Source organism: Phyllobates terribilis, unplaced genomic scaffold (genome assembly GCF_046119375.1).
Source record: "Phyllobates terribilis strain yellow unplaced genomic scaffold, ASM4611937v1 Scaffold_1__5_contigs__length_1240528914, whole genome shotgun sequence".
Taxonomy (NCBI): domain Eukaryota; kingdom Metazoa; phylum Chordata; class Amphibia; order Anura; family Dendrobatidae; genus Phyllobates; species Phyllobates terribilis.
This window is the reverse complement of record NW_027362761.1, coordinates 497223171-497248564: the sequence shown is the minus strand read 5'-3', so window position 1 is coordinate 497248564 and position 25394 is coordinate 497223171. Positions and strand designations below refer to the sequence as shown.

Here is a 25394-nt window from a genome sequence, read left to right as displayed (position 1 = left end):
CGGGAGCAGCGTCCTGAGGAGGAGAGGTAAAGACCGCTCGATCCTCTGCAACCCGGCTAGTAGCTTTCCCCAAGTGCCTGTTGCCGGCCCAGCACACTGGGGATGACCTCTTCATCCCTGATAGGGACAGGAAATAACACTGTAGGATGTGGGAGGGGCTATTTAAACCTCTTCGTATTTCCTGTCCCTATTAGGGTGGGGTTACATCCTCCTGTGTGCTGTCGTGGGGGGTTATTAGAGAAAATTTAGCCCAAGCTCTGAACATGTCACGGAGCCCTGCTTAATCAATCATTCAAAAATTGAAGGAGTATGGTTCAACTGCAAATTTACCAAAACATGACCACCCACCTAGACTGACATCCCCAAGCAATGACAGCACTTATTAAAGAAGCAACCAAGAAGCCCATGGTCAATCTTGAGGAGCTGTAGAGATCTACAGCTCAGGTGGGAGAATCTGTCCACAGGACAAGTATTGAGCCAGGTTCACACGTTCAGTAATTTGTTAGTATTTTACACAATTATTGTAAACCAGGAATGGGTGAGAAACACAGAAGTGTTGCACATTCTTATTTTATTTTTCTTCTGATTGCTCCACTCGTTTGGTAGGAAATACCTGCACGTGTCACAGCTAACAGCCATGACACATGACGCCACCGCCGCGGCGACTCTAACAGATGCCGAGCACGCTGCAAATACTCGGCGAGCACCCGAGCATGCTTGCTGAAAGGGTTCACAATGCACGCTCGCTCAACACTACTGGCTGTGTGTTTTGGGTCATTGTGATGCTGGAAGACCCAGCCACAACCATCTTCAATGCTCTTACTGAGGGAAGGATGTTGTTGGCCAAAATATCGAGATACATGACCCCATCCATCCTCCCTTCAATACGGTGCAGTAGTCTTGTCCCCTTGCATCCCCAAAGTATGAGGTTTCACCCACCATGCTTCACGGTTGAAACGGTGTTCTTGGGGTTGTACTCATCCTCCTTCTTCCTCCAAACATGGTGACTGGAGCTGATACCAAAAAGTTCTATTTTAGGCTCCTCTGACCACAGGACTTTCTCCCATGCCTCCTCTGGATCGTCCAGATGGTCATTCTCAAACTTCAAACAGGCCTGGACATGTGCTGGCGTGAGCAGGGGAACCTTGCGTGCCCTGCAGGATTTTAATCCATGATGGCATAGTGTGTTACTAACGGTAATGTTTGAGACTGTGGTCCCAGCTCTATTCAGGTCATTGACCAGGTTCTCCCATGTAGTTCTGGGCTGATTCCTGACCTTTCTCAGAATCATCCTTACTCCACCAGGCAAGATCTTGCATGAAGCACCAGACCAAGGAAGATTGACAGTCATCTTGTGTTTCTTCCATTTTCTAATAATTGTGCCAATACGTGTTGCCTTGGTTCTCACCAAGCTGCTTGCCTATTATTCTGTAGCCCATCCCAGCCTTGTGCAGGTCTACAATTTTGTCCCTGGTGTCCTTAGACAGCTATTTGGTCTTGGGCATGGTGGAGAGGTTGGACTGTGATTGATTGTGTGGACAGGTGTCTTTTACACATGCAATGAGTTCAAACAGGTGCAATTAATACATGTAATGAGTGCAGAGTAGGAGGGCATCTTAAAGAAAAACTAACAGGTCTGTGAGAGACAGAATTCTTGCTGGTTGGTAGGTGATCAGATACTTATTTCATGCAATAAAATCCAATTTAATTATGTAAAAATAATACAATGTGATTTTTTGGTTTTTCTTTTTAGATTCTGTCTCTCACAGGTGAAGTGTACCTACGATAAAAATTACAGACCTCTCCATTCTTTGAAGGTGGGAAAACTTGAAAAATCGTCAGTGTATCAAATACTTTTTTTACTCACTGTATAAGGCTGACTATTCCAATTGACAACCCCTTATGATGTTAAAGCTCACATCACATCACATCAGCTCTGGTTACATGTCTTAGTAAATATTAACAATTCCCCAGACATTTTAGTCATACATTTCCCAGAGGAACATCACAACACAAAGGTTAAGAAGTCATGGCCTAAGCATAGTTATGTCCTAGATAGAGACAGACATGTCAGGAGGGCGGTCAGGTCCTCATTATAGGGATGAATTTTCCATTGATCTACGCACACCCTTGGATACCCCGAGGAGGATGGTGGTGCGGCTCTCCTGTAGACATGCCAGGACACCAGTTGGTAAATATTACTTTTATTCTATGACACTCTGTGTTAATACAATAAATATACAAAACATCTGAACTACTCAGACATGCAACACAGAGTGGGAGCGCGGAGGTTTGTACAGGGCAATGGTTTATTTAACTGTGATGGGAGCGAAATATTAGTCATTTACAAAATATACAAACATCCTTCAGATAAATAAAATCCAAGCTTTACAATACAGAAATATTGGAGGGCGCTGACATTCCAGTGTTTAGATTGGATCGTGTCGATTACAGGCCACCCGTCATTTGCCCCACAGCAGCCGTCTCCGCTACATAACCAATGCGTCGGGGTCACTGGTTCTCAGGGTAGTGATGGTTAGCGGCTCAGAAACATTGGCTCTATTTTCTAGGTGGAGACCGCTGCTGTGTGCAACCAGGGGGGCCGCTGTAAAACACATGGGGGAATGAAAACATTCAGTGCAGAAAACAAAATCTTCCAATGTAAATAATGCGTCATTGATTCTACCTGTCAGATGTGGATCGCAGAACGTAGGATTAGGTGGAAAGGTCTAAGATGTCATCTCAAGAAGTGAGCCTCAGACATATCTAGATGATCATGCGTTAATGGAAAGACCACAGCAGATGACACAAAACTGAACAGTCATATTCATTTTAGCCACGTAGCCAAATCTAACATCATAAAATCACATTCAATCTAGACGTGAGCAAAAAAAAATCCAGTTACCCTGGTCCGAAATCCAGTTTGGTTAGATAAAGGGAGTGCAAACTTAGGCTCCAGCAATCCTCTACCTGGCATCCTGGGCGTGATGGTGTGAAATGGTGGGGGCCTAGTAAGTGGCAGAGGATTGCGGGCACAGAAGCCAACACTGCTCTGCTCAGGACCCCAGACCAGAGTTCGTCAAATCTTTTTTTTCTTCATCTTTAATCTGTTATTACATCAGCCCACGACATTGTGCATTTGCCGCAATATAGGGGCGTCCCATAATTAACTTTTATGACACAACATAGTTGCAGCATTACCTTCAATGCATGGGCTCTTTGCCTTCTGTTACCATGAAGAACCATTCAAGTTCCATTAAAGTGGTGGAATTTTAGGACATATCTAATGTGTTGTAAGAGTTAAGCAAGGGATAATCCCATACAACATGTCATTAAAAGGGAAATTGTACGTTTTTATCATTTTTTGCAACATTTGTCAATCTACAATGAGCCAATGATCTACAATTATAATGTCTGGGATTTCCATCTAGAAGAATAGAATACAGAGAAAAACCCTATTCTATTACTTGTGAGGGCGTCTGGCTGCAGAGTGGATTAGTACCCGGTGGCGGGACAATACAGCCGGTCACAGAAAGAAAGGAAAGGCTATAGCTGGCCATACAGTTTAGTTTCTCTGCGGAGAACAAAATTATAGTTATATCTGCCATCACACGAGAGTACAAACTCCAAAACACACTAGCTAGTTATAGATTAAGACAGATTAGACAATTTAAAAAGGATTGTCCAATTTCCAATACATTTGCTTGGCAATTTCTTGGATTCTCACACAAATTAATAAAGAGACCTGCATGGGCAGCCCAGTCTCAGGGGGAAGCGGCGGAGACCTGCTCTCATTATAGATGTGGGTCCCAACACGAGGACTCAAGGCTACCAGACATTTGTCATACCCCTTTAACTAGACGGACAATAGAGAAGGCAACAAAGTTAGGGTTAGGTACCATTTATACTGCAAGATTATCGAGCATTCCTAGGAAAGCTCACTCACTGTCAACTTTCAGCGTAAACAGGCTGCCACTTGATGTGTGAAATGATCTTTTGTGCTGCACAAAATATCATGGTTCTTGGCAGCACATAGTGCAGTGTAAACAGGACTTACACTGCCAGGAACAATGGCAAGCTATGTATACTGAGTGATCCATTACAGATCGTTGAGTGCGCATCATTAAGCGCGGTCTGCTTGTGTGAACAGGAATTTAATGACATCTGAGAATTGCTCCCTTGAGAACAAAATATTGGTATGTGGAAATTTAAGATTCCTTATTACTTTTTCCTCCTGACGGTGTGAGGGAACGTCAGACAAACATCTCATACATAAAAACTGGTCGGCCGATCCAGACAGAATCAGCAGGTCAGACTAACCCAAGTCTAAAGTATATGGGGCAATCATCTAATATCTATGGTCGGCTGAAGCCGAACCGACGTGTTACAAAGCAGATCAGTTTAATAAGATTGTAATGAATAGATAGGTATAATTCAGACAGAATATAAAGCAAGTCACCCAGCAGTACCCGCACGGCCAGCGCAGTTTTGGGGATTTTGTAGTAACCGACCCAGGGACCAATACTATTCACATTCACAAGTTGAACGGAGCTAAAACTATTGAGCAAAGTGAAATCAAAGTCCCTGGACATCTGGGACTTTTATAGACCTCATAAAAAGCGCTCCTTAGATCTGTGAACTATTGGGTAAATTGGAAATGGAACTTAAAAAGAGTATTCCCATTTCCACGATCCTATTCCAATATGTAGTAGGTGTCATAATGATAATATTAGCAAATATCTCCAAATAGAAATGTAGTATAGTTCTTCAGATTCGCTATGGCGATTACCTCATGTGCAGGGCACTACAGTAGCTTATGTATCCATGGTTACCACTAAGAACTGTCTGTCACTATGTGAGTGGTCATAATCATGGATACCTAAGCTACTGCAATGTCCTGTACATAAGGTAAGAGACATAGAGAATCTGAAGAAATATATTACATTTCTAATTGGAGGTATTCGCTAATATTAATATTACACCTACTACATATTGGGATAGGATACCCCTTTAATGAGGTGAATTTGCAGCTTTTGCTCAGACTTTCCCTTTATTGAGGTTCACATTTCCCTTTGGCGACTCGAATGAGGATTACGACATATGACAGCGCAATGCCCATTAAATGCTACCAATAGCACTCCTCTGGGGATCCTTTGAATTTGGGGATAAAGCTAATGAAATTCAAGCTTATAATGAAGAGCATGCGACTGCACCAGAGTTATCGCAGAGTGCACACTTTTATCCTACATCGTTGCGCATACTTTGCATAGTTGGTTAATGGGTTTGCAATGACCTGGAAAAATCTTATGACCATGTCTGTGGGTTGTTACAAAACTGGAAAAAAAAAAAATAAAAATGTAGCTTCATAACATTTCATGCATTCGTCATCACAGGGTCTATCCTGAATACACGGTGTGTGAGCCCTACCTCTGCAACATGACGGATTTATACTGATGACATGGGATGGAATAATGCATTCCTCCTGCAGTATACAGCCCAGGGAACGTACATGATAAGGGACGCCAGCCCCAAGAGTAACATTATCTAGTGTTTTATAAATGGCCAGAACTGTATTAGATTCAGTGATCCAGAGCCTATCAGGCATCCGCCCCTAAATGTACACGGCAGCTATTCACACAATATATACTGTATATACCAAGGTGCAGCCCTCAACGCAAACAATACACTCCACACATGTAATGGCCAGCACCATCATCATCTAGAACTTCTAGCACTAGATCTGTATGTTCCCCATCTTTATTCCTGGCACTGCCCATATATAATACAAAAGGCTGCAGCCAAGACTTAACAGGACCGAACTCCAAGCTAAATGATACCTGTATCATCACATACTGGAAATTCAGTTATAGATGTTGGATCTATACATATCACTGTAAAGAATACAATGTAGTGTTGAGGATAACCCTATCCTTAGATTATACCCATCTCCTTCTATAAAGGAAGGAACTGCCTGAATCTAAAGCTCAGCTTTACATTTTGTGGGTCCCATCAAGAATGTAGTGTCTTTTCCCCAAGGGCGGCCATGGACATTTATATTCCGGCCGGATGACTTTGCTTTCCCGGTATACATAGGTTGGCAGACACCGCTGGCAATGCTCATCTCCCAGTGAGCCATTACTCAGCCTCATGTATGGTAGCCAAACTTGCATGGTACCAGGGGAATCTGGACAGTACAAACCCTCATCTTTACGTTCTCCTAAATCTATGACCAGCTTTAGGCACAGCCATTACGTTCTCCTCATTCTCTGACCAGCTTTAGGCACAGCCATTACGTTCTCCTCATTCTCTGACCAGTTTTAGGCACAGCCATTACGTTCTCCTAATTCTCTGACCAGCTCTAGGCACAGCCATTACATTCTCCTCATTCTCTGACCAGCTCTAGGCACAGCCATTACATTCTCCTCATTCTCTGACCAGCTCTAGGCACAGCCATTACATTCTCCTCATTCTCTGACCAGCTCTAGGCACAGCCATTACGTTCTCCTCATTCTCTGACCAGCTCTAGGCACAGCCATTACGTTCTCCTCATTCTCCGACCAGCTCTAGGCACAGCCATTACGTTCTCCTCATTCTCCGACCAGCTCTAGGCACAGCCATTACGTTCTCCTCATTCTCCGACCAGCTTTAGGCACAGCCATTACGTTCTCCTCATTCTCTGACCAGCTTTAGGCACAGCCATTACGTTCTCCTAATTCTATGACCAGCTCTAGGCACAGCCATTACGTTCTCCTCATTCTCTGACCAGCTCTAGGCACAGCCATTACATTCTCCTCATTCTCTGACCAGCTCTAGGCACAGCCATTACGTTCTCCTCATTCTCTGACCAGCTCTAGGCACAGCCATTACGTTCTCCTCATTCTCTGACCAGCTCTAGGCACAGCCATTACGTTCTCCTCATTCTCTGACCAGCTCTAGGCACAGCCATTACATTCTCCTTATTCTCTGACCAGCTCTAGGCACAGCCATTACATTCTCCTCATTCTATGACCAGCTCTAGGCACAGCCATTATGTTCTCCTCATTCTATGACCAGCTCTAGGCACAGCCATTACATTCTCCTCATTCTATGACCAGCTCTAGGCACAGCCATTACATTCTCCTCATTCTCTGACCAGCTTTAGGCACAGCCATTACGTTCTCTTAATTCTCTGACCAGCTTTAGGCACAGCCATTATGTTCTCCTAATTCTATGACCAGCTTTAGGCACAGCCATTATGTTCTCCTAATTCTATGTCCAGCTCTAGGCACAGCCATTACATTCTCCTCATTCTCTGACCAGCTTTAGGCACAGCCATTATGTTCTCCTAATTCTATGACCAGCTTTAGGCACAGCCATTATGTTCTCCTAATTCTATGACCAGCTTTAGGCACAGCCATTATGTTCTCCTAATTCTATGACCAGCTTTAGGCACAGCCATTATGTTCTCCTAATTCTATGTCCAGCTTTAGGCACAGCCATTACGTTACGTTCTCCTGATTCTAAGACCAGCTTGGGCACAGCCATTCAGCTCAGAAAGGAGTTTACTGACAAAAAGACCTAACGTTGGTGAGGACGGCTGTACCTTGTCCCATGGGTTCCAAGTATTCTTGCCTGGAAATATCTGCATTTGTAAGTTTTCCTACCATATCTGCTCTTTCAGCTGAAGACTGGGCCTGCACACTGATATGTCAGATTAGTCATTCATTGGAAGCCCCCTTTACCCAGGATACAAGTCTAACACTGCACATACACATGTGACCGCTATCTCTCTCAACTTCTCCCATATAAATGATCATTTGGCTTGGAAGGGCGTTAATGTTTCCAATGGGGAGAGCAGGTAAAAGTCGCTGACAGACCCCTCTGGTGGTGGCTTTCTCCTAGAGGAGAAAAGAATTAGGGTGTTTAAATGTAGACTGCCTGATCCTCACCTTCCCCGATATCATCTGTAGGGGAAAAATCCCATTCATTGATGTTGTAATGGTAAATTCACTACTAAAATTCAAGGAAGCCTGGAAGCCTATCCTGAAGAATATAAAATTACAGGTTATGGACACTAGATTCTGTGATGGGACGTTGATCCAGGGAACTAGTCTGATTGCCATATGTGGAGTCGGGAAGGAATTTTTCCCCTATATGGAGCTATTAGTGTCTGCCCCATGGGGTTTTTGCCTTCCTCTGGATAACATGTTAGATTATAGGTTGTATTAGACTGACTTAGGTCTACCTTCAACCTTAAGAACTATGAATCTATACACATCGGATCTTCGGCTAATCCCGCTGTTATCGGTGGGTTGAGCAACCTTTAGTGTTTATAATATTCTGTGCATTATTACACAACAACTAAAAAGGAAAAAAAAAGCCTAATGTGATTAAAAGAGGCTTAATGTGCACAGCCTGCTGACACGGGAATCCAGAAAGTCTGACAACAGCATCAGGCTGCCAGGCGGGTCCAGATGGCTAATACAGGAATTGTACAATCAGAAACAGTCTCGGCTGCCAGTAAAGACGGTTTCTATATGTAAAAAGGAGGAAAAATGGACTTCTACTAGAAGTTACTTAAAAAAATCCAAGCAAAAGAACAATGCACTGCATTAAATAACAAAACAGCAAAATAGAGATGAGACCTCACAAACACACAAAGGCTATGAAGAAAGCCAGCACAAACACTGATATAGCACCCTTCTTCTCCTCAGCCCTAATGGCTTGCCTCAACCACAGACCATGCAACGTACACACCAATCCTGCGGAGGTACGCACTGATTAAACATCACCCCAGGAATAAAGGGTTAAAACACCCTTTCAGCTTCACATCTATGGACTATATCAGAAAACGGTACCATTTGTGCTTTGTCCGTAAAAATACACATAAAAAAAAACAGGACACTAACTACTTACTATGTGCAGGTATGGATGGTCATCACCGGCCGACTACTACCCGAGCGAGTGCTTCTACAGACTGAGATTAATCCTGTGTTTTATACTTAAGAGACTAAGAACCAACGAAAAGTGTAAAATACCTAAAAATGTGCATTAAGAGTTAGCAAATACCTTCTGCACTCAGGACCTGAAGATGACTGCAATCTAGTTACTCACACTACATTACCCACCACTTATCTAGACGGGGTTTGGGTGGGAGACTTCAGAGCTCGGGGACAGGAAGGGCTGGATGAGGGGACGGGAGTGTACAAGAGATCCAGTAACAGCATCATTATTTTCACCATGCACAACCAATAGACCCATAACGTGCCTGGAGAACCTTTTTGGGTTTTTTATTCCTGGCACAGCGTGGGCTAAAATGTAACAGATACACATGGCAAGTGCAATTTAAAGTCTTTAGTGGGTGTTGCAAACACGGCTGGAGGAAAAGAGCGTGACTGAAGAGAGATGACGGTGGTAACGGCAGCCTTCAGCGGGAGCCTTCACATCTGGTTACCCTTGAAGGCATTCTGGGCAGCGCTGCTGGCAGCTGTCGAGGCTGCGTTGGCTGCAGCAGTCTGCACAGTTTTGTTAGACATCACGCCTGTAGCAAACTCTTGCTGGGCCTTCTCAAAGCTGGCACCCGTAGTCCGGTACAGTCCATGCACCTGGAAGACACAAGGGTCAAAATAAGGAAATTACTCTATACAAGTAGATTCAGAAAATAAGCACATAAACAGACTGCGCCGGGTAAGTGTGTTCTTGGGTTCTTACTACGCAACGGTCAAAGGGAAATTCTGCCTGATAACTTAATATTCATACAGAAGAAATAAGCAAACCTGCTGACAGGACTTGGCAGGATCTAGAAGTAATTGAGTTGTAGCAAAACATAATATTAGGTCTTATTACATAATAATATATTATAATATTACCATTTCCACATCTTACCTTTTTAAACATCGCTAGTGATACTACTGCAGAACCTGTGAAAAGGGCAGCAATCAGAATCATCATGATCCCCACGGGAATATTCTCATTGAGAGCAGTTAGTGCAGAAATCCAACCGCTGCAAAACACAACATGGCTGATTAGGCCGCTAGTCGTCACATTACGCCCACCAGAAAGGACACTGCTGTATTGTAGGTTATTGATCTGCTCACTAACATGGCATGTCAGATGAATAGAGAAGTGAATATGCCCATTAAGAATACAATTTACTGCAATTCTCCCCAAGTGATTAAAGTATTAAAGGTGATATTCGGGACTTTAACATTTTTTTGCCTAAAGCAGCAACAGGCAGGTAGTTACTAACAGTGGCATCTACCTGCCTGTTGTACCCGGCGCTGGTCATTGACCGCTCCTGCCAGAGTTTAAGCTCTTCCCTGTCAACAGAGCAGCGGTTTCTCTTCCTGTTGACAGGGCGGGACTACTGGTGTCATATGCTGATTGACAGCCGGCTTCCCTCAATTAGGACACGAATCGTCCCGCCCTGTCAACAGGAAGAGAAATTGCCGCTCTGTTGACGTGACGTTAGCGGAAGTCTGTGACCGCTCTGTGCCGGCAGAGAACGGCACCGAGAACAACAGGCAGGTAAGTAGCAACTATCTGCCTCTTAGGCACATTTGTTTTAATCCCCTTTAATCTTACACAGGTCAATGGCCAATACTAGGTATCTGTACACTTTGCACCATAAACATAAGAAAAAGCACTAAAATGTTTTCTGCATTTGAGATTTTTCCATTATTGCATTGTCCATTATGAATTTGATGACATTACACCGAATAAGTCATCAGTATTAGACTGGTGGTGGTCCGGCACTCGGCACCCTCACAATCAGCAGCTTTCAGCACAGGTAGCAGAGCTGGGACATGGTGTAGTGTCCGTTGTCGAGTATTGCAGCTCCGGTCCTATTGCCGAGTTGCAGTTTTCGACACTATATGGAGAGGTGCGGTTTTGGCTGCATAGACTTTTTACATCTTTCAGCTGCTGGAGCCGATATCAGTTGATTAATGGAAGGTCTCGAGTGTCAGACCCTTCAATCTCATACTGATGATCTGTGCGAATCAGAAATAGCCAATAGTGTGTTACTTACCAGTTTCCCCATCCTTTAAACCCTGCCGCCTGTAGAACGTGCACAGCAAACTGACAGATGTACACAAAGAAGAATACGAAGAACCTGAAGGAACTGTCGCTCCTGTGAAGACGAGCACAAGGTGAGGATCAGAGCAACAAGAAATCAAGAGAAAAACAACTCCAAATAGTGCACAGAAGAGAAGGTGAGACTCCTGAGAGATGTCCCCTCCCTGGCTGCATTCTCCTCTACGGTACATGAGTCAGCCGCCCAGATACAAAGCCAGATTTTAGCTCTGGTCCTATGGAGCGAAATATCCAACCACAATAATATAATAATTGCGTAAAGGTTGTCAGAGTAGTGGACAACCCCTTTAATATGGCGGCCTATTGGTGACGTAGGATGAGGCAGAATTTCAGCACACAGCTTGCATATTCCTATCCAATAAAAGGGACAAGCACTTTAAGCTTAGCAGAGTTTCCAGCCCATATTAACAAGCCAGAAACTGCTCAGTTATGGAATTTATTCTGCTATATATGCAGAATCTAACGCTTTATATACATGGATTTGTGCCATGTGATAAAGCAAGAAAATGTATACAGTTCCCAAAGCCAAGAAAAAAATGTGTTTTCGCTTTGAAGGAAGTGTGCCGCCTGTCTGCGGTATGGGCAGAACTGGAAATCATCTACTAATGCTGAGCACAGGCTTTACACAAAGGAAGCAACTGATTTATGGAAAGGAGTTCACAGGAGACGCACAGGCCTGTCTACAAGAAAAGTTTAGAGAAAAATTGAGGCTTTTTTTCCCCAGACATTCCAAATTTAAATACCAAAGCGTACCTTGGAGAAAGAAAAAAAGTATCGACAAACGTTACTATATAAATAAGATTGAAATAAAATAGTGAATAAATGAAAAGTAGAATAAATGTACTCACCATTTTACTTTGTACATCTGCATCCCTAATGCTACCGGCTGAATTGCCTTGGTTTCAGACCTCACAGCCTGTATAATCCTCGAGACCACTGAAGCCAATCACTGGCCAGTGATTGTCAGAAGCAGTCATAAGGGGCTTTTGGGACGTGACATCTGCAACCAAGGCATATAGAAGACTAGCATGCAACATCGAGGATTCACAAGTATTGAGGGGGAGAGAGCGGGCAGTAACGTGGCTGCAAGTATGCGATTTTGTCACATTCTGACTAGACGTGCTTGGCTTGTCTTAAGTGAATTGAGAGATGCAGAGAACGTCTAGTCGGCATGTGACTGCATGTCTGCAAATCTCATACTTGCAGTCACATAATTGCCCTCTCACTGGCAATACTGGTGAAGCCTACTTGCACACAGACTTACTGAAGACTTATCAAAAGACCGGACAACGCCTTTAATTGTTGCCTGTGTGCAGTATTTTTGTTATCTTGGATAACCCCTTTAACAAGCAGGTGAAAATGTGCCCTTACCTGAAGGCTCCATACAGTGGTCTGTACCAGCAAACAAAAGAGCATGGTGTGAAAAGCAAAAACCACAGGATGGCCAATCCAAAGTCAACGCCTCGACTTGTATCAATGCAGAACCACGCCAGACAGCCAAAGATATTTACAAAGAGGGTGACTGTATGGACTGTGGGAAATAAGAGCAGAGTCAACAACAGGAAGGTAAAAACTCCAGCCATGGACGCGTCATGAAATTTTGCATCAAGCTGTAAGGTTAGTACAATAATAATAAATAATAAAAAATAATAGTTAATGCTCCACTTGGGTCAGACATTTATTTTTAATAGACTTTGTGCATCATTGACAAAAGTTCAAGATGTGCAAAATCCAAGTATGCCATTAAGGCCTTTTTCTTATATGCCCATCACTAAATCACAACTGAAAGGTCCAAAAATCGACTTCTATGCAGCAATGGCAGCACCGTCAGAAACAGCAAAAAGTTTTATGCAAACCATCTGTTCGATCAGGATTCCTCTATAAAATGTTATGAATGGCTCAAAAGTGCCTCAAATACAAAAGCACCATGTGCCATACCAAAGGGGAAAACCAGCTTACCCCTACACTGACAGCAATGTCCAACCTGAAGACAATGCACGGACCCCCCAAAAAGGCCGGCAATTGTGGGGGAGTAGAAAGGAGAGGAGGGAAAATGGGGAAGGGGAAAAAATGTATCCAGCACAGAGTAGAAAAAATCTTCAGTATAGATATAAAATACAATTTTATTCTGAAGCTTACTTAGCTAAAAAATCATTAAAGTAGATACATATGAACCTTACGCATCTCAAACTGACACTAGTCCTCATTCACAGGTGTATCGTGTAATACAAGCCAACATACATACATATATATATATACACACACACCTCTATCTATATATTACATATATATATTTTACACACACATATACATACATATGTGACACCCCAGGGGTCTGGTTGCCACAGTAACGTAATGTTATGTCTGAGAGCAGGTGGGAGGTCCTTTGGTCAGGGATCCTGTGCATGCCACACCTCCTGCCCAGTCTTGGGAGGGGAAGAACTTCCCCTATATAAACCTGGGGCTGAGGCAGGGTGAGTGAGTAGAAGAAGAGAAGAAGTAGAGACAGCATAGGAAGAAACAGCAGTCACAAGGAGTCAGGGGCTGGCAGCTGCAGAGTTCGCCCTGACTAAGAAGACTTTTTACCGGACCCGGAGTCCGAGGCTGTGGGGACTAACTCCTACCCAGCAGCAGAATCCGTCAGGCAGGGGATTTCAGGTCCTCTGGCCCAGAAGCCCGAAGGCACGGTCACACGCGTGGGACCAGCACCGCCATCGTGGAGCGGAAGCCATTAGAAGGCCCCGAGTCACCGGCCATACGGGTGAGCACCACACGGTACACTCAGGGACGTGGGCTACTTACATCAGCTCCTAGCAAGGTAGCCAGAAGAGTACAGTCAGTTTGGGAGGCCTACAACTACGCCTGGCCAGGGGAGATCCCATCTGCTCAAGGACTGACCAGGCCCCATCCGCTAGCAAGTACTCCGGGAGGGTCTTTTGTTGTTACCAGTAAAGACCCTGAACTACACCGCACCGTCTCTGAGTGGTTCCTGCTACCCCCATCATCCACGTCGGCTGCCCTGAGGCCATACCCCTCCCGTTGGGGGTTATACTATCACGCTGCACAATCCCACCATCGGCCTCAGCGGTCTGCCCTGCAGCAGCAGCCCCCTGGCTGCACTCAACGGGTGGCGTAGTCATCAACCATTTACTACTAATGGACTGCCGTCTAGTTTGACTCCCTGGGCACGGACCGGGTCACCGCCACGAGACTACAACCCTCCACAGATCCGGCTCCGGGTAAGCTCCCGCATGCGCAGCGCAGCGCGACACAGACCCAGGGGCGCGTCACATACATACATACATATACATTATATATATATATATATATATATATATATATAAGAAAGTATATCCAAGGCTTGAAAAAGGTTCTGTGAACCGAAACATTGCTTCTTGGGCTCATTAAAGTCCATTTTTTTTCTAAAGATTATTTGGAGTCCTGCCTTTTGATATACTTTTTTTGATATGCAACAGTTTGGACAGACTGTTTGGAGGCCTGGCACCCACTAGTGAGTAATGATTAAATGGTGCGGTCTTCAAATTAATATATATATATATATATATATATATATATATATATATATATATATATATATATACACACATACATACATACATACACACACACAAACACAGTACAGACCAACAGTTTGGACACACCTTCTCATTTAAAGATTTTTCTGTATTTTCATGACTATGAAAATTGTACATTCACACTGAAGGCATCAAAACTATGAATTAACACATGTGGAATTATATAGTTAACAAAAAAGTGTGAAACAACTGAAAATATGTCTTATATTCTAGGTTCTTCAAAGTAGCCACCTTTTGCTTTGATGACTGCTTTGCACACTCTTGGCATTCTCTTGATGAGCTTCAAGAGGTAGGCACCGGAAATGGCATTCACGTCACAGGTGTGCCCTGTCAGGTTTAATAAGTGGGATTTCTTGCCTTATAAATGGGGTTGGGACCATCAGTTGTGTTGTGCAGAAGTCTGGTGGATACACAGCTGATAGTCCTACTGAATAGACTGTTAGAATTTGTATTATGGCAAGAAAAAAGCAGCTAAGTAAAGAAAAACGAGTGGCCATCATTACTTTAAGAAATGAAGTTCTGTCAGTCCGAAAAATTGGGCAAACTTTGAAAGTGTCCCCAAGTGCAGTTGCAAAAACCATCAAGCACTACAAAGAAACTGGCTCACATGAGGACCGCCCCAGGAAAGGAAGACCAAGAGTCACCTCTGCTTCTGAGGATAAGTTTATCCGAGTCACCAGCCTCAGAAATCGCAGGTTAACAGCAGCTCAGATTAGAGACCAGGTCAATGCCACACAGAGTTCTAGCAGCAGACACATCTCTTCAACAACTGTTAAGAGGAGACTTTGTGCAGCGGGCCTTCATGGTAAAATAGCTGCTAGGAAACCACTGCTAAGGACAGGCAACAAGCAGAAGAGACTCGTTTGGGCTAAAGAACACAAGGAATGGACATTAGACCAGTGGAAATCTGTGCTTTGGTCTGATGAGTCTAAATTTGAGATCTTTGGTTCCAACCACGGTGTCTTTGTGCAACGCAGAAAAGGTGAACGGATGGACTCTACATGCCTGGTTCCCACCATCTAATGTGTATAGGGGTCTTAAGACTTTTGCTAAGGATGTGCATTTTGAAACCTCAAGGATCTGCATGTAGAATAACCCAAATACATTGGCCAAATCCCCAATGAACATTGTAATGTGAGAAAGTTCTGTACGTTACTATATCTTAGAGTTTACAAAATGAAAAGGAACTGCAGGAAATGACTAACAAAGTGTTTTCTACCTAATCTGGAAGTCGATAGTATCCGATATTCCCCTCGGTGCGCTGCTCTATTTTCAGATCTGCTGCCACTAACAGGAGTGATTTCGCTTATAACAATGTATCAGGGAGCCCTCAGTCAGAGTCCCACTTTAGAAAGACATATTGTCTATTGTTTGTAGGAGACACGCTAGCGGGCGTCCGTATCATGTGAACACGGCACTTACACATCCATAGATAGTACATAATCTTTACAGTTTTCTGAAATTCCACAGGAATATCCACTGAGAAATCTTGGTAAAAACAAGGACCAACAGGAAAATTTGACGGTAGGGGAGGCCAATTGTTCTTTCTTCCTGGAATATAAAAAGATACGGGAACAAACAAGATGTTATTTGATGTTCAGGAAAGCGGCAAAGCGATTATCGTGATCATGAAAACAGCAGATATCCAAACCATGGACTAAACTAGAAGCTTTGTGCAATCACACGGTGAACCTAAGAAATGAACAGACTTTATCTGATGCATCACTGCTCTGACTTACCCTCAGCTAACCTTATAACTACCCATGTGGTGTGTAAGCTAGTTTGCTAAATTAATTTCAGGTCTAGGAGTAAAAAAAAAATAATGGAGAAGCAAATATAAAAGCAAAATATATATAATATGCTGATTAAGGGTGAGAAAAGCTTAAATTGCATTTATAGCAACTCATTTCAAAAGTAACTGCACCATGAAAGGCTTTTTTTTTTTTAGGGGTGGGAGGACATGGTGTCACTTTTGGTTACTGGCCAAGTGTGGTAGTGGAGAGTCACTGGGCATTACTGCACCGATCACTTTCACATTGGGAGGAGAGCGTGCTACGTCTTATCTCCACATACCTTCCAAGATGGGTCCATGATTGACAGGTATCAAGCACATCTCCTATGATAATAGAGAGAAAGATGCCAGATACCTACTGGGTCTATGCCATACTGGAATTGATGATAATGGTGATAAGACAAGGATTCCCTGCAGTGACCAGCCACTACATTAAAAGCACCTGCCTAATACCAGGTAAGTCCCCATCATGAGGACAAACCACTATGACCAATCAAGGCATGGACTTATAAGACCTATGAAGGTGTCTGGTGGTATCTGTCACCAAAACATTAGCAGCAGATCTTTTAGGTGTGAGGAGCAGCCTTCCTGGATCGGACTTGATATTCCAGCACATCCCAGATTCTCAAGAGGACTGAGAATTCTGGAATTTGGAGGCCAAGTTATCAGCTTGAATGCTTTATATTGAGGGAATGTATTTGGGTCTGCAATAATGTTTTTTTAGGTGTCACATGTCACGTTAGCATCCACGTGAACATTGCCCATATGATTGCCCACATTGCCTTCTTCCCATAATACAGCATTGGTGCCATCTCTTCCCCAGGTAAGGGAAGTGCTCAGACCAGACTATCTATAGGATTTAAAAGGAAACATAATTCACCAGGGCACCTTCTTCCATTGCTCCATGGTTCAGTTGAGATGTTCATGTGCCCATTAGTAGATGCTTTAGGTGGCAGTCCGGGGCCAGCATGGGCCCTCTGAGCACGCTACAGCTAGATGCACAAAAAGATTTGTAGGACCCTGGTCTGATCTCTACATCAGTACCGCGTGGCAGCCGGACCAGGACAGTACAAGCTTCCTCGATTGGGATTCTAATGCTAGCATCTTGGGCTTCTCTTGTGTTTACTAGGCTCTTGCAATGTACTGACATCACGTAAGGTCTAATGACTATGCCTCACGCAACATCATGACACGCGGTGTGCCACAACGTCACAGTACCGCTGGGGCCTAGTAACCACAAGAGGTTCCCAGGATGCTGGTGTTTGAGCAACAGTTGAGGAAGTTAGCACTTCCCAGGTGCGGCTGTGAGGGAGAACCTAAGTGACCACCAGACAAATGCGTGGTGAATCTCTTTGCTCATCTGACACCTTTCTATCATAACTTTTTCAGCTATTTGTGTTAGTTATTAGCTGGAGTTGCTGTTCTGCGGGATTAGACAACCCTTTTCTCCCCACACACATCAGTAAGCCTTGGGCACCCATGACCAGTTCCCCAGTTGTCTTTCCTTTTGATCACTTTCGGTATGTACTAAGCACTGTATACTGGGAACACCCAAAAACCTGGTGATGTTTTGGAGATTTTCTGACCCAGTTATCAAGAGAATTACATAGGTTCTTGCTAACGTTGCTCAGATCATTACACTTGCTCATTTTGACTTCTTCCAAGACAAAGAACTATGGCCCACATTCATCAAAGCGATTACATTTTTGAAGCAGCGTTGGGCAAAAATTAAGCAACCTTCGGTGTTTTCAAGCCAGTTTCGCCCAGCTCTGCCAAAGTGGGTCGAGACGATGAGTGATGCCATAGCTCGTCTAATGACTGGTATAAGATTTGTGGCTAGTTGCACAACACTTGTGAGATGCTTCTGATTCATTAAGAGTCGTGCCTATGTACAATCAGCAGTCATAAAAGATGTAAAAGGGTTGTACAGGATTGGGAAAACATGGCTGCTCTCCGAGAGATTGAGCCACACTAGTCCAGGGGTTGGTCCCGTACTGTAGTTTGGCTTCAATGAAAAGAAAGGAGGTTACATGCAGTACCAGATACAAACCATAGATTGTGCCATTTTTGCAAGAGAGCAGCTACATTTTTCTGATTCTGAACAAGCCCTTTAACTAGTAATCGACATGGACATCTAAACGTGGTACTCGCCTCCTGGTTGGTTCAGGCTCTGGATCTCCCGCTCCCTGCGGTCTAGTTCTGCTGCTTTCCTTTCCAGTTCTTCCTGGCGCTTCAGTAGCTCAGCCTGGGTTATAGCATGCTCCTGGAGAGAAATGGAATTTAAGATATAAAATGTTAATGCAAATAGCTCTTAAAAGAATTTCATAATCTTTTACCAAAGAGGACCTAAAAAGACAGTATACTAATAAAACATGACACCCAGAAATTTTAACGTCACCATTCTGGCGTCTGCAGACTTCAGTGTATGGACCATAATAGTGGAGGTCATATAGCAGAAGATTTTGCAGCCGTTACTTAGGCGCAGTGACCCAACAGAAGCAACAGGAATTATGGAATAATATAAGCTTTTACGTTTAGTTATTATTTCAGGCACAACTCACAGAAATCTAATTTTCCTTTACCAAGCATGTAGATATTTTAGAGAATGTACAGCAATCTGTAGAGCGGAGGACAAGCTCACAGACTATGGACCCCGTACAGCAGTCTGTGCACAGAGCGGAGGACAAGCTTACAGACTATGGACCCCGTACAGCAGTTTGTGCACAGAGCGGAGGACAAGCTCACAGACTATGGACCCCGTACAGCAGTCTGTAGAGCGGAGGACAAGCCCACAGACTATGGACCCCGTACAGCAGTCTGTAGAGCGGAGGACAAGCTCACAGACTATGGACCCCGTACAGCAGTCTGTAGAGCGGAGGACAAGCTCACAGACTATGGACCCCGTACAGCAGTCTGTGCACAGAGCGGAGGACAAGCCCACAGACTATGGACCCCGTACAGCAGTCTGTAGAGCGGAGGACAAGCTCACAGACTATGGACCCCATACAGCAGTCTGTGCACAGAGCGGAGGACAAGCTCACAGACTATGAACCCCGTACGGCAGTCAGTACACAGAGCAGAGGACAAGCTCACAGACTATGGACCCCGTACAGCAGTCTGTGCACAGAGCAGAGGTCAAGCTCCCAGACTATGAACCCCGTAAGGCAGTCTGTGCACACAGGGAGTACAAGCTCACAGACTATGGACCCCGTACGGCAGTCTGTGCACAAAGCGGATCACAAGCTCAGACTATGGACTCCATAGAGCAGTCTGTGCACACATGGAGGACAAGCTCACAGATTATGGACCCCATAAAGCAGTCTGTAGAGCGGAGGACAAGCTCAGACTATGGACCCCATACAGCAGTCTGTGTACAGAGCGGAGGACAAGCTCACAGACTATGGACCCCGTACAGCAGTCTGTACAGCAGTCTGTGCACAGAGCAGAGGACCAGCTCACAGACTATGGACCCCGTACAGCAGTCTGTGGACAGAGCGGAGGACAAGCTCACAGACTATGGGCCCCGTACAGCAGTCTGTAGAGCGGAGGACAAGCTCACAGACTATGGACCCCATACAGCAGTCTGTGCACACAGGGAGGAGGGCTGCCGCTTGATGCGCAGTGTGTGCCAGTGCTGGTGCGTGACTGACAGCAACAAATTTAGCAAGTATAAAATTATTTGCTGTATTCAAAGTATGGCGCCTCCCTGAGGTTGCCACAATACCTCAGCAGGTGGCATTCACGTCTATTTAGTCTCCTGCATGATTTCAAATTGGTCCCGAGTACACTCCCGTGCACGAAACAGAATAGCTATTTGGGCAGGACAAAAGTAAAGCCGCCCATTCACATTTTAGATGTTAGACAAACAATTGCTCAGCTCACAGTCTTCCCCGACTTCTCCATAGATAGGAGCGCTTGGTTTATCTCCCACAGAAAAGGATCAGCTATAAGAAATCCAATGTGCCAGATCCTTCTCTCTCCCTACATCATCTGCCAGTTAGAGTCAGGACGCCCCCATACACAATAGACAGCAGGCCGATCCCACTGATATCGGTAGGTTGGACCAACCTTAGCCTAGTGTAATGTGTATGGTTTCCTTATCTCAGATTCTCTTATGGTTGTTGATGAAGTCTCATACTAGGCTGCCAGTGCAGGACTCCTCAGTGCCCATCGGCACATTGCGCCAGGACCACGAGTGCTGTACTGACATCACCCAGTAGTTTCGGGCTGACAACTTATGATCTCAATTTATCTGTTCCATTTGGAGGAGCCGATAAACTGATTAATGTCCAATACAGATCTGCTGCATAACTGATGCCAGCAAACGCAGGGGGGCCCAGTGATAGTTGCAGGGTCCGTCTGGGTTTTGTTGTGTCAGTTTTTGGAATGGAAGAGAAAGTTCTGTATCATACCATCTTTCGCTGTTCTAAAATCAGAGCCATAACAAAGTCTAGAAGGACCCCACAATAATCTATGGGGTCCCTCTGCCGCAGTTGTGCAATGGATCGGTTTTTTACATTATTCCTCAGAAAAAGAAAAAAGACACGCGTTACATGGACATCTGCTCTGCTATCTGAGCATTACTCACTAAGCGAGGCTAGGGTCTGTGGATGACCCTTCTAGCTGACATTCCCTCCCTCATTAGACCACTTACTACCTTTGCAATCTGTGTGTAAGCGGGAGGTTCCTCTGTTGGCTTCATTATAGCCGGCTGTGTGCTCGGAGCTGGAGTAGGCATTTTGTCTTTAGATGGTGGCGGCTGAATAAGAAAAAAAAAAGACAAATTAGTAGAGCAAAAAAATAAATAAATTACTATGTGACCTAAAATCTAAATGATGTCATAAGAGGATTGATTTGCAGTCTTCTCTCCTGATCACTGTCCATAGTGGGATACAGTCAGACTGCACACGGCACATTCTGGCATCAAGTGTTCATTGCCCAGCGGCGCCACCACAGGAGAAGTTAAGAAGTGCCTATTTACATCAATGGGGTTTAGTTTTTACTATTCACATCAATGGGGATTAGTATTACTCTGACAATCCCCCTCTACCCCCATACAGGACACATACGAACATGGATTTCCTAATCCGGACTAACCCTTTAAGAATTTTTTTTATGCCCAAATATAATAAATTCTATAAATATTACATAGAGGAGGGAAATGCTTACAGTTTTGGAGTCTGAGAAGGGATTATATTCTTCTAACCCGGGGGGCACATTTCTGGTCACCTGTGTGACTGATGGATCCTGTAGGAAATAAAAATGTGATACTTTATTACACTGGAGGTCAATCTTAGCAAAACAATACAAGGCATCCATCAGAACGGACTTCATACGACCATGCTGGGTTAATTCACTGCCACGTCATAAGAAGCCATAGACCTAATCTCCAGCAGTTGCTCTGGCTGCCGGTGCGGGGATCAGAACCAGCCAAGTCATCAGGAAAAAGCAGATTCAGGAATATTGATTCTGCTGAATAGCAGCTGATGGAAAAAAGGGAAAAAAATGCTCAACTCCCAGTGCAGGTGAAAAGTGAAGCAAGGATTACTTTCTGGAGCGCACCGCTCCCCAGCCTCCTGACTTCCTTATTGGCAGAGTAACAGTGAGCTCCTGAGTGAGCGACAGTTCAGGCCCTCAGCGTCGCTGCTGCGCCTCTGGTCCAAACTGTGCACTCCAGGTATATATGAGGCAGCATCCTCTCCGCTACATTGGAAGCACAGTGACACTGTCACTGAGCAGGATTAGGAGCCAACAGTGTACTCCGTCTATCAGTGCTTACAAGATCGTCACTAAAGAGCTTGTAAACACTGGGCATGTTAACATTGGCTACCACTCCAAGAACATGGCAGTGGCTGATCTGTCTGGCAAAGAGCAATAAACAATCAAATAAAAGCAGAGATTAGGGGAAAACAGGGCAAACTAAATAGATTGCAAAGTTGCTTGTTGGAATTCACTCCATTATAAGATGTGCCAATATGGGCATCGTCACAGGAGAAAGCTGGGCAAAACAAAGATCATTCTACTGGGAAAAAGAAGCACAACAAATAAGCCCAGATGTGTCTCCTGAAAGAGCACATAACCCTACGTAAGTAATTCATCTGGAAAGGGACAAATACAATACTACCCATAGTTGCATATGGACTGTACGTGTTCCCACCAGTGAAGCCCTATGGCTGGGATACACCTACACGGCCGAGCTCATTCAGCTATCAGCCATCACTACACATCCACGTTCAGCTTGTCTGAATGTTCATGGTGTTTAGATGGGAGGCCCCATATACATAGGCTGGGGAAAGCTCTGTAACGTGAACCTGTCAGCAAGTTTTTAGATCTGGGAGTAGTGGCATGGCTGTAGAGGTACTTGTCACCCTATAAAAATGATACCTTTTATTGTAAAAATCTGATGTAATCTAGTGTAGAAGCTATATGTAAATTGGAGTGTAAGTGCACTGGGGCGTGTCAAAGCATGTAGATTGCTTCTTCCAAGTGGATTGACACGCCCCCACTGCACTTCCACACAGATTTGCAAATGGCTTCTACGCGACCAGAATTACTATATATAAAAATGTGCTAACTGAGGTCCTTTAAAGGGAACCTATTAACAGACCGAGTCCAGAAGATGGTCCTCTTGGCCTTAGTCCAGCTGTTATGCGTCCGCATACTATTAAAGGGTATCTGACAGCAGGTTTTTGCAATGTAATATTAGAGGAGCATGATATAGGGGCTGAGACCCTGATTCCAGCGATGTGTCACTTACTGGGCTGCTTGGTGCAGTTTGGATAGAATCCCTTTTTTCTCTGCTGTAGATGTAGCAGTGCTCAGACTGCTGAGCTCTGTGTAACCCCGCCCACTCCTCTGGCTACTTCCTGTGTACATATGTGCAAGCTGCCAATCAGTGGTGGGGTAACAAATTAGCCTGACCGTCCTGCATGTGACACCTAGTCCAGTAGTGAATCGCCGGCCTATAAAACACTGATTGTACTGAACCCATGGCACACAGTAAGCAACAAATCGCTGGAACCAGGGACTCTGCCCCTACATCATGCTTCTCTCTTACAGAACTAAAAACTTTCCCCAAAGTATGCTTTCCTGGAAGATTTATAAGTAGTGAATACATTTTAAAAAAGTGTTCTCCGGTCATATGATATCAATGACGTAGGTCATCAATATCAGATCTGTGGGGTCCGACACCCGGAACCCCCCACTGAACAGCTGCTATTAGAGTCAGCAATGGCCGGATGTAAACATTAAACTGCATTGAATCGAGTCAAAAGAACTGGGGAGGAAGGAATAACACCAAGATTAGGACTGAAGGGATGGAGATGGCTACCTGATATTGGCTTGGCTTACAAAGCCTGGCCCTATTGTGTAGCCCTGCAGCAGCACCAACACGTCATGCACAAAGGCTCACTGGCTAGGTGCCATTTTCCACATACGCTCACTGGCTGTCTCATGTCGCACCTGGATAGTGGCACAAGCTCAAATGTCCGTGCAGGCTTCAAGTGCTGTGCCTGGCATCTATAGGGGCAGCGGGCACCTCTAACACCCAGATTAATATTAGACTATTCAGAGGTGATGGAATAACGTTACCCGCTGTCAACGTCAAAGAAGCCTGGCATAAGGGAACCCAGACAGAAAGTAAGCGGCCATCTGCTAGAGCTGAAACTAATCCCAATACCTGAAAGTTGTAGGACCAATGTGATACACAATAGGTGATGGTACACACCATCAAAAACATAATCAAGATTATTGAGGAGTTGTATCATTACATCCAGCATCGCTGGGCTTTCAGGTGCACCAAGACCCCACAACTCTGACTTACCAAGGATTCCCGCACCAGAGATCCAGAGGTCTCGTCACCGTCCAGGACATCCCCTCCTGACGGCGGCTGAGACATTTGCACTCCCATGGTCCTGTACACTGGCAGATGCCAGGAGACACGCTCTGCTCTCTGCCACCTCTGCACTGACAGCACCCAGCAAGATACGGCACAGGGAGATGACTGGCACGCCGCAGCCGTGCGCACAGCATCCTGCCAGGTGGCATCAGGACCTAAACCTTAAGGTGCAATGACACATACACACCATTTTTTTTTTATGCATTTTTCAGAGTCTTATTTTTTGCAGCAGAAAAACTGTGGCAAGACACCAGCTGGAAGTCAGCAGAGAACAGAAAATCAAGCAACAAAACTTTTTTTTGTGATTTCTATTTTATGACTTTTTTTTTTTCAAAATCTCACTCTAAATACTCAGGTATTTTTTCCATATTTAAACTTTTGAACAGGGAACATTACAAAGGAAAAAATATCATGTCCACAGCATGTGACAAAAAAAAAACAACTTAAAAAAAAAAAAGGATATCCATGACTTTTTTTTCTTTTACAAATGGTGTTTTTTTCAAGCATTTTTTGATAGGAGAAATTAAAAGAAAAAAAAAAAAACATGTCAAGAGTGTGCAACAAAGAAGAATGCTACAAAAGGAAAAAAAACTCATGGAAACTCCAGCTAGACAAAAAAAAGTTATGACAGAAGGTAGCCATAAAAATATTGACATCCGCACAATGAAACACATATAATCCGTGAGTACAAATGTACTGACACGGATATTATGCGTTTCAATGCAAGTCAATGGCGGGAGTTCCGCTGCGCTTCCGCAAAATTAATGGACATGCTGCGGATTTTTGAGCGCAGCATAAACGCTGCAGAAAAAAAACGCAGCATGGGCATTGAAAGTGCGGCTTGTCATTGGGGACCATGGGGGGCGGATTACCAAGCGTTTATGCTGCGGAAATTCCGCAGCATAAACGCTTGTGAAACGCTACGTGGGCACCCAGCCTTAATTTTGCGGACACGCAGTGTAATCGCGGCCATTGACTTGCATTGAAACACATAATATCCGTGTCAGTACATTTGTATTCACGGATTATATGTGTT

The 25394-nt window shown here is 44.3% G+C and overlaps 1 protein-coding gene across 1 annotated transcript in view; it reads right to left on the bottom strand.

The window, feature by feature from the left end:
- Window positions 1-2188: 2188 nt before the first annotated feature.
- Window positions 2189-25394, bottom strand: part of SCAMP1 (secretory carrier membrane protein 1) — a 39988-nt gene continuing 16782 nt past the window's right edge. The window contains exons 2-9 of the mRNA XM_073680172.1: window positions 21631-21708; window positions 21119-21220; window positions 18613-18724; window positions 16092-16220; window positions 12445-12604; window positions 11009-11110; window positions 9865-9982; window positions 2189-9584 (exon numbers count right to left, since the gene is read on the bottom strand). Of these exons, the coding sequence (XP_073536273.1) occupies window positions 9420-9584; window positions 9865-9982; window positions 11009-11110; window positions 12445-12604; window positions 16092-16220; window positions 18613-18724; window positions 21119-21220; window positions 21631-21708 (966 nt within the window). The 3' untranslated portion in view covers window positions 2189-9419. The remainder of the gene's footprint in view (window positions 9585-9864; window positions 9983-11008; window positions 11111-12444; window positions 12605-16091; window positions 16221-18612; window positions 18725-21118; window positions 21221-21630; window positions 21709-25394) is intronic.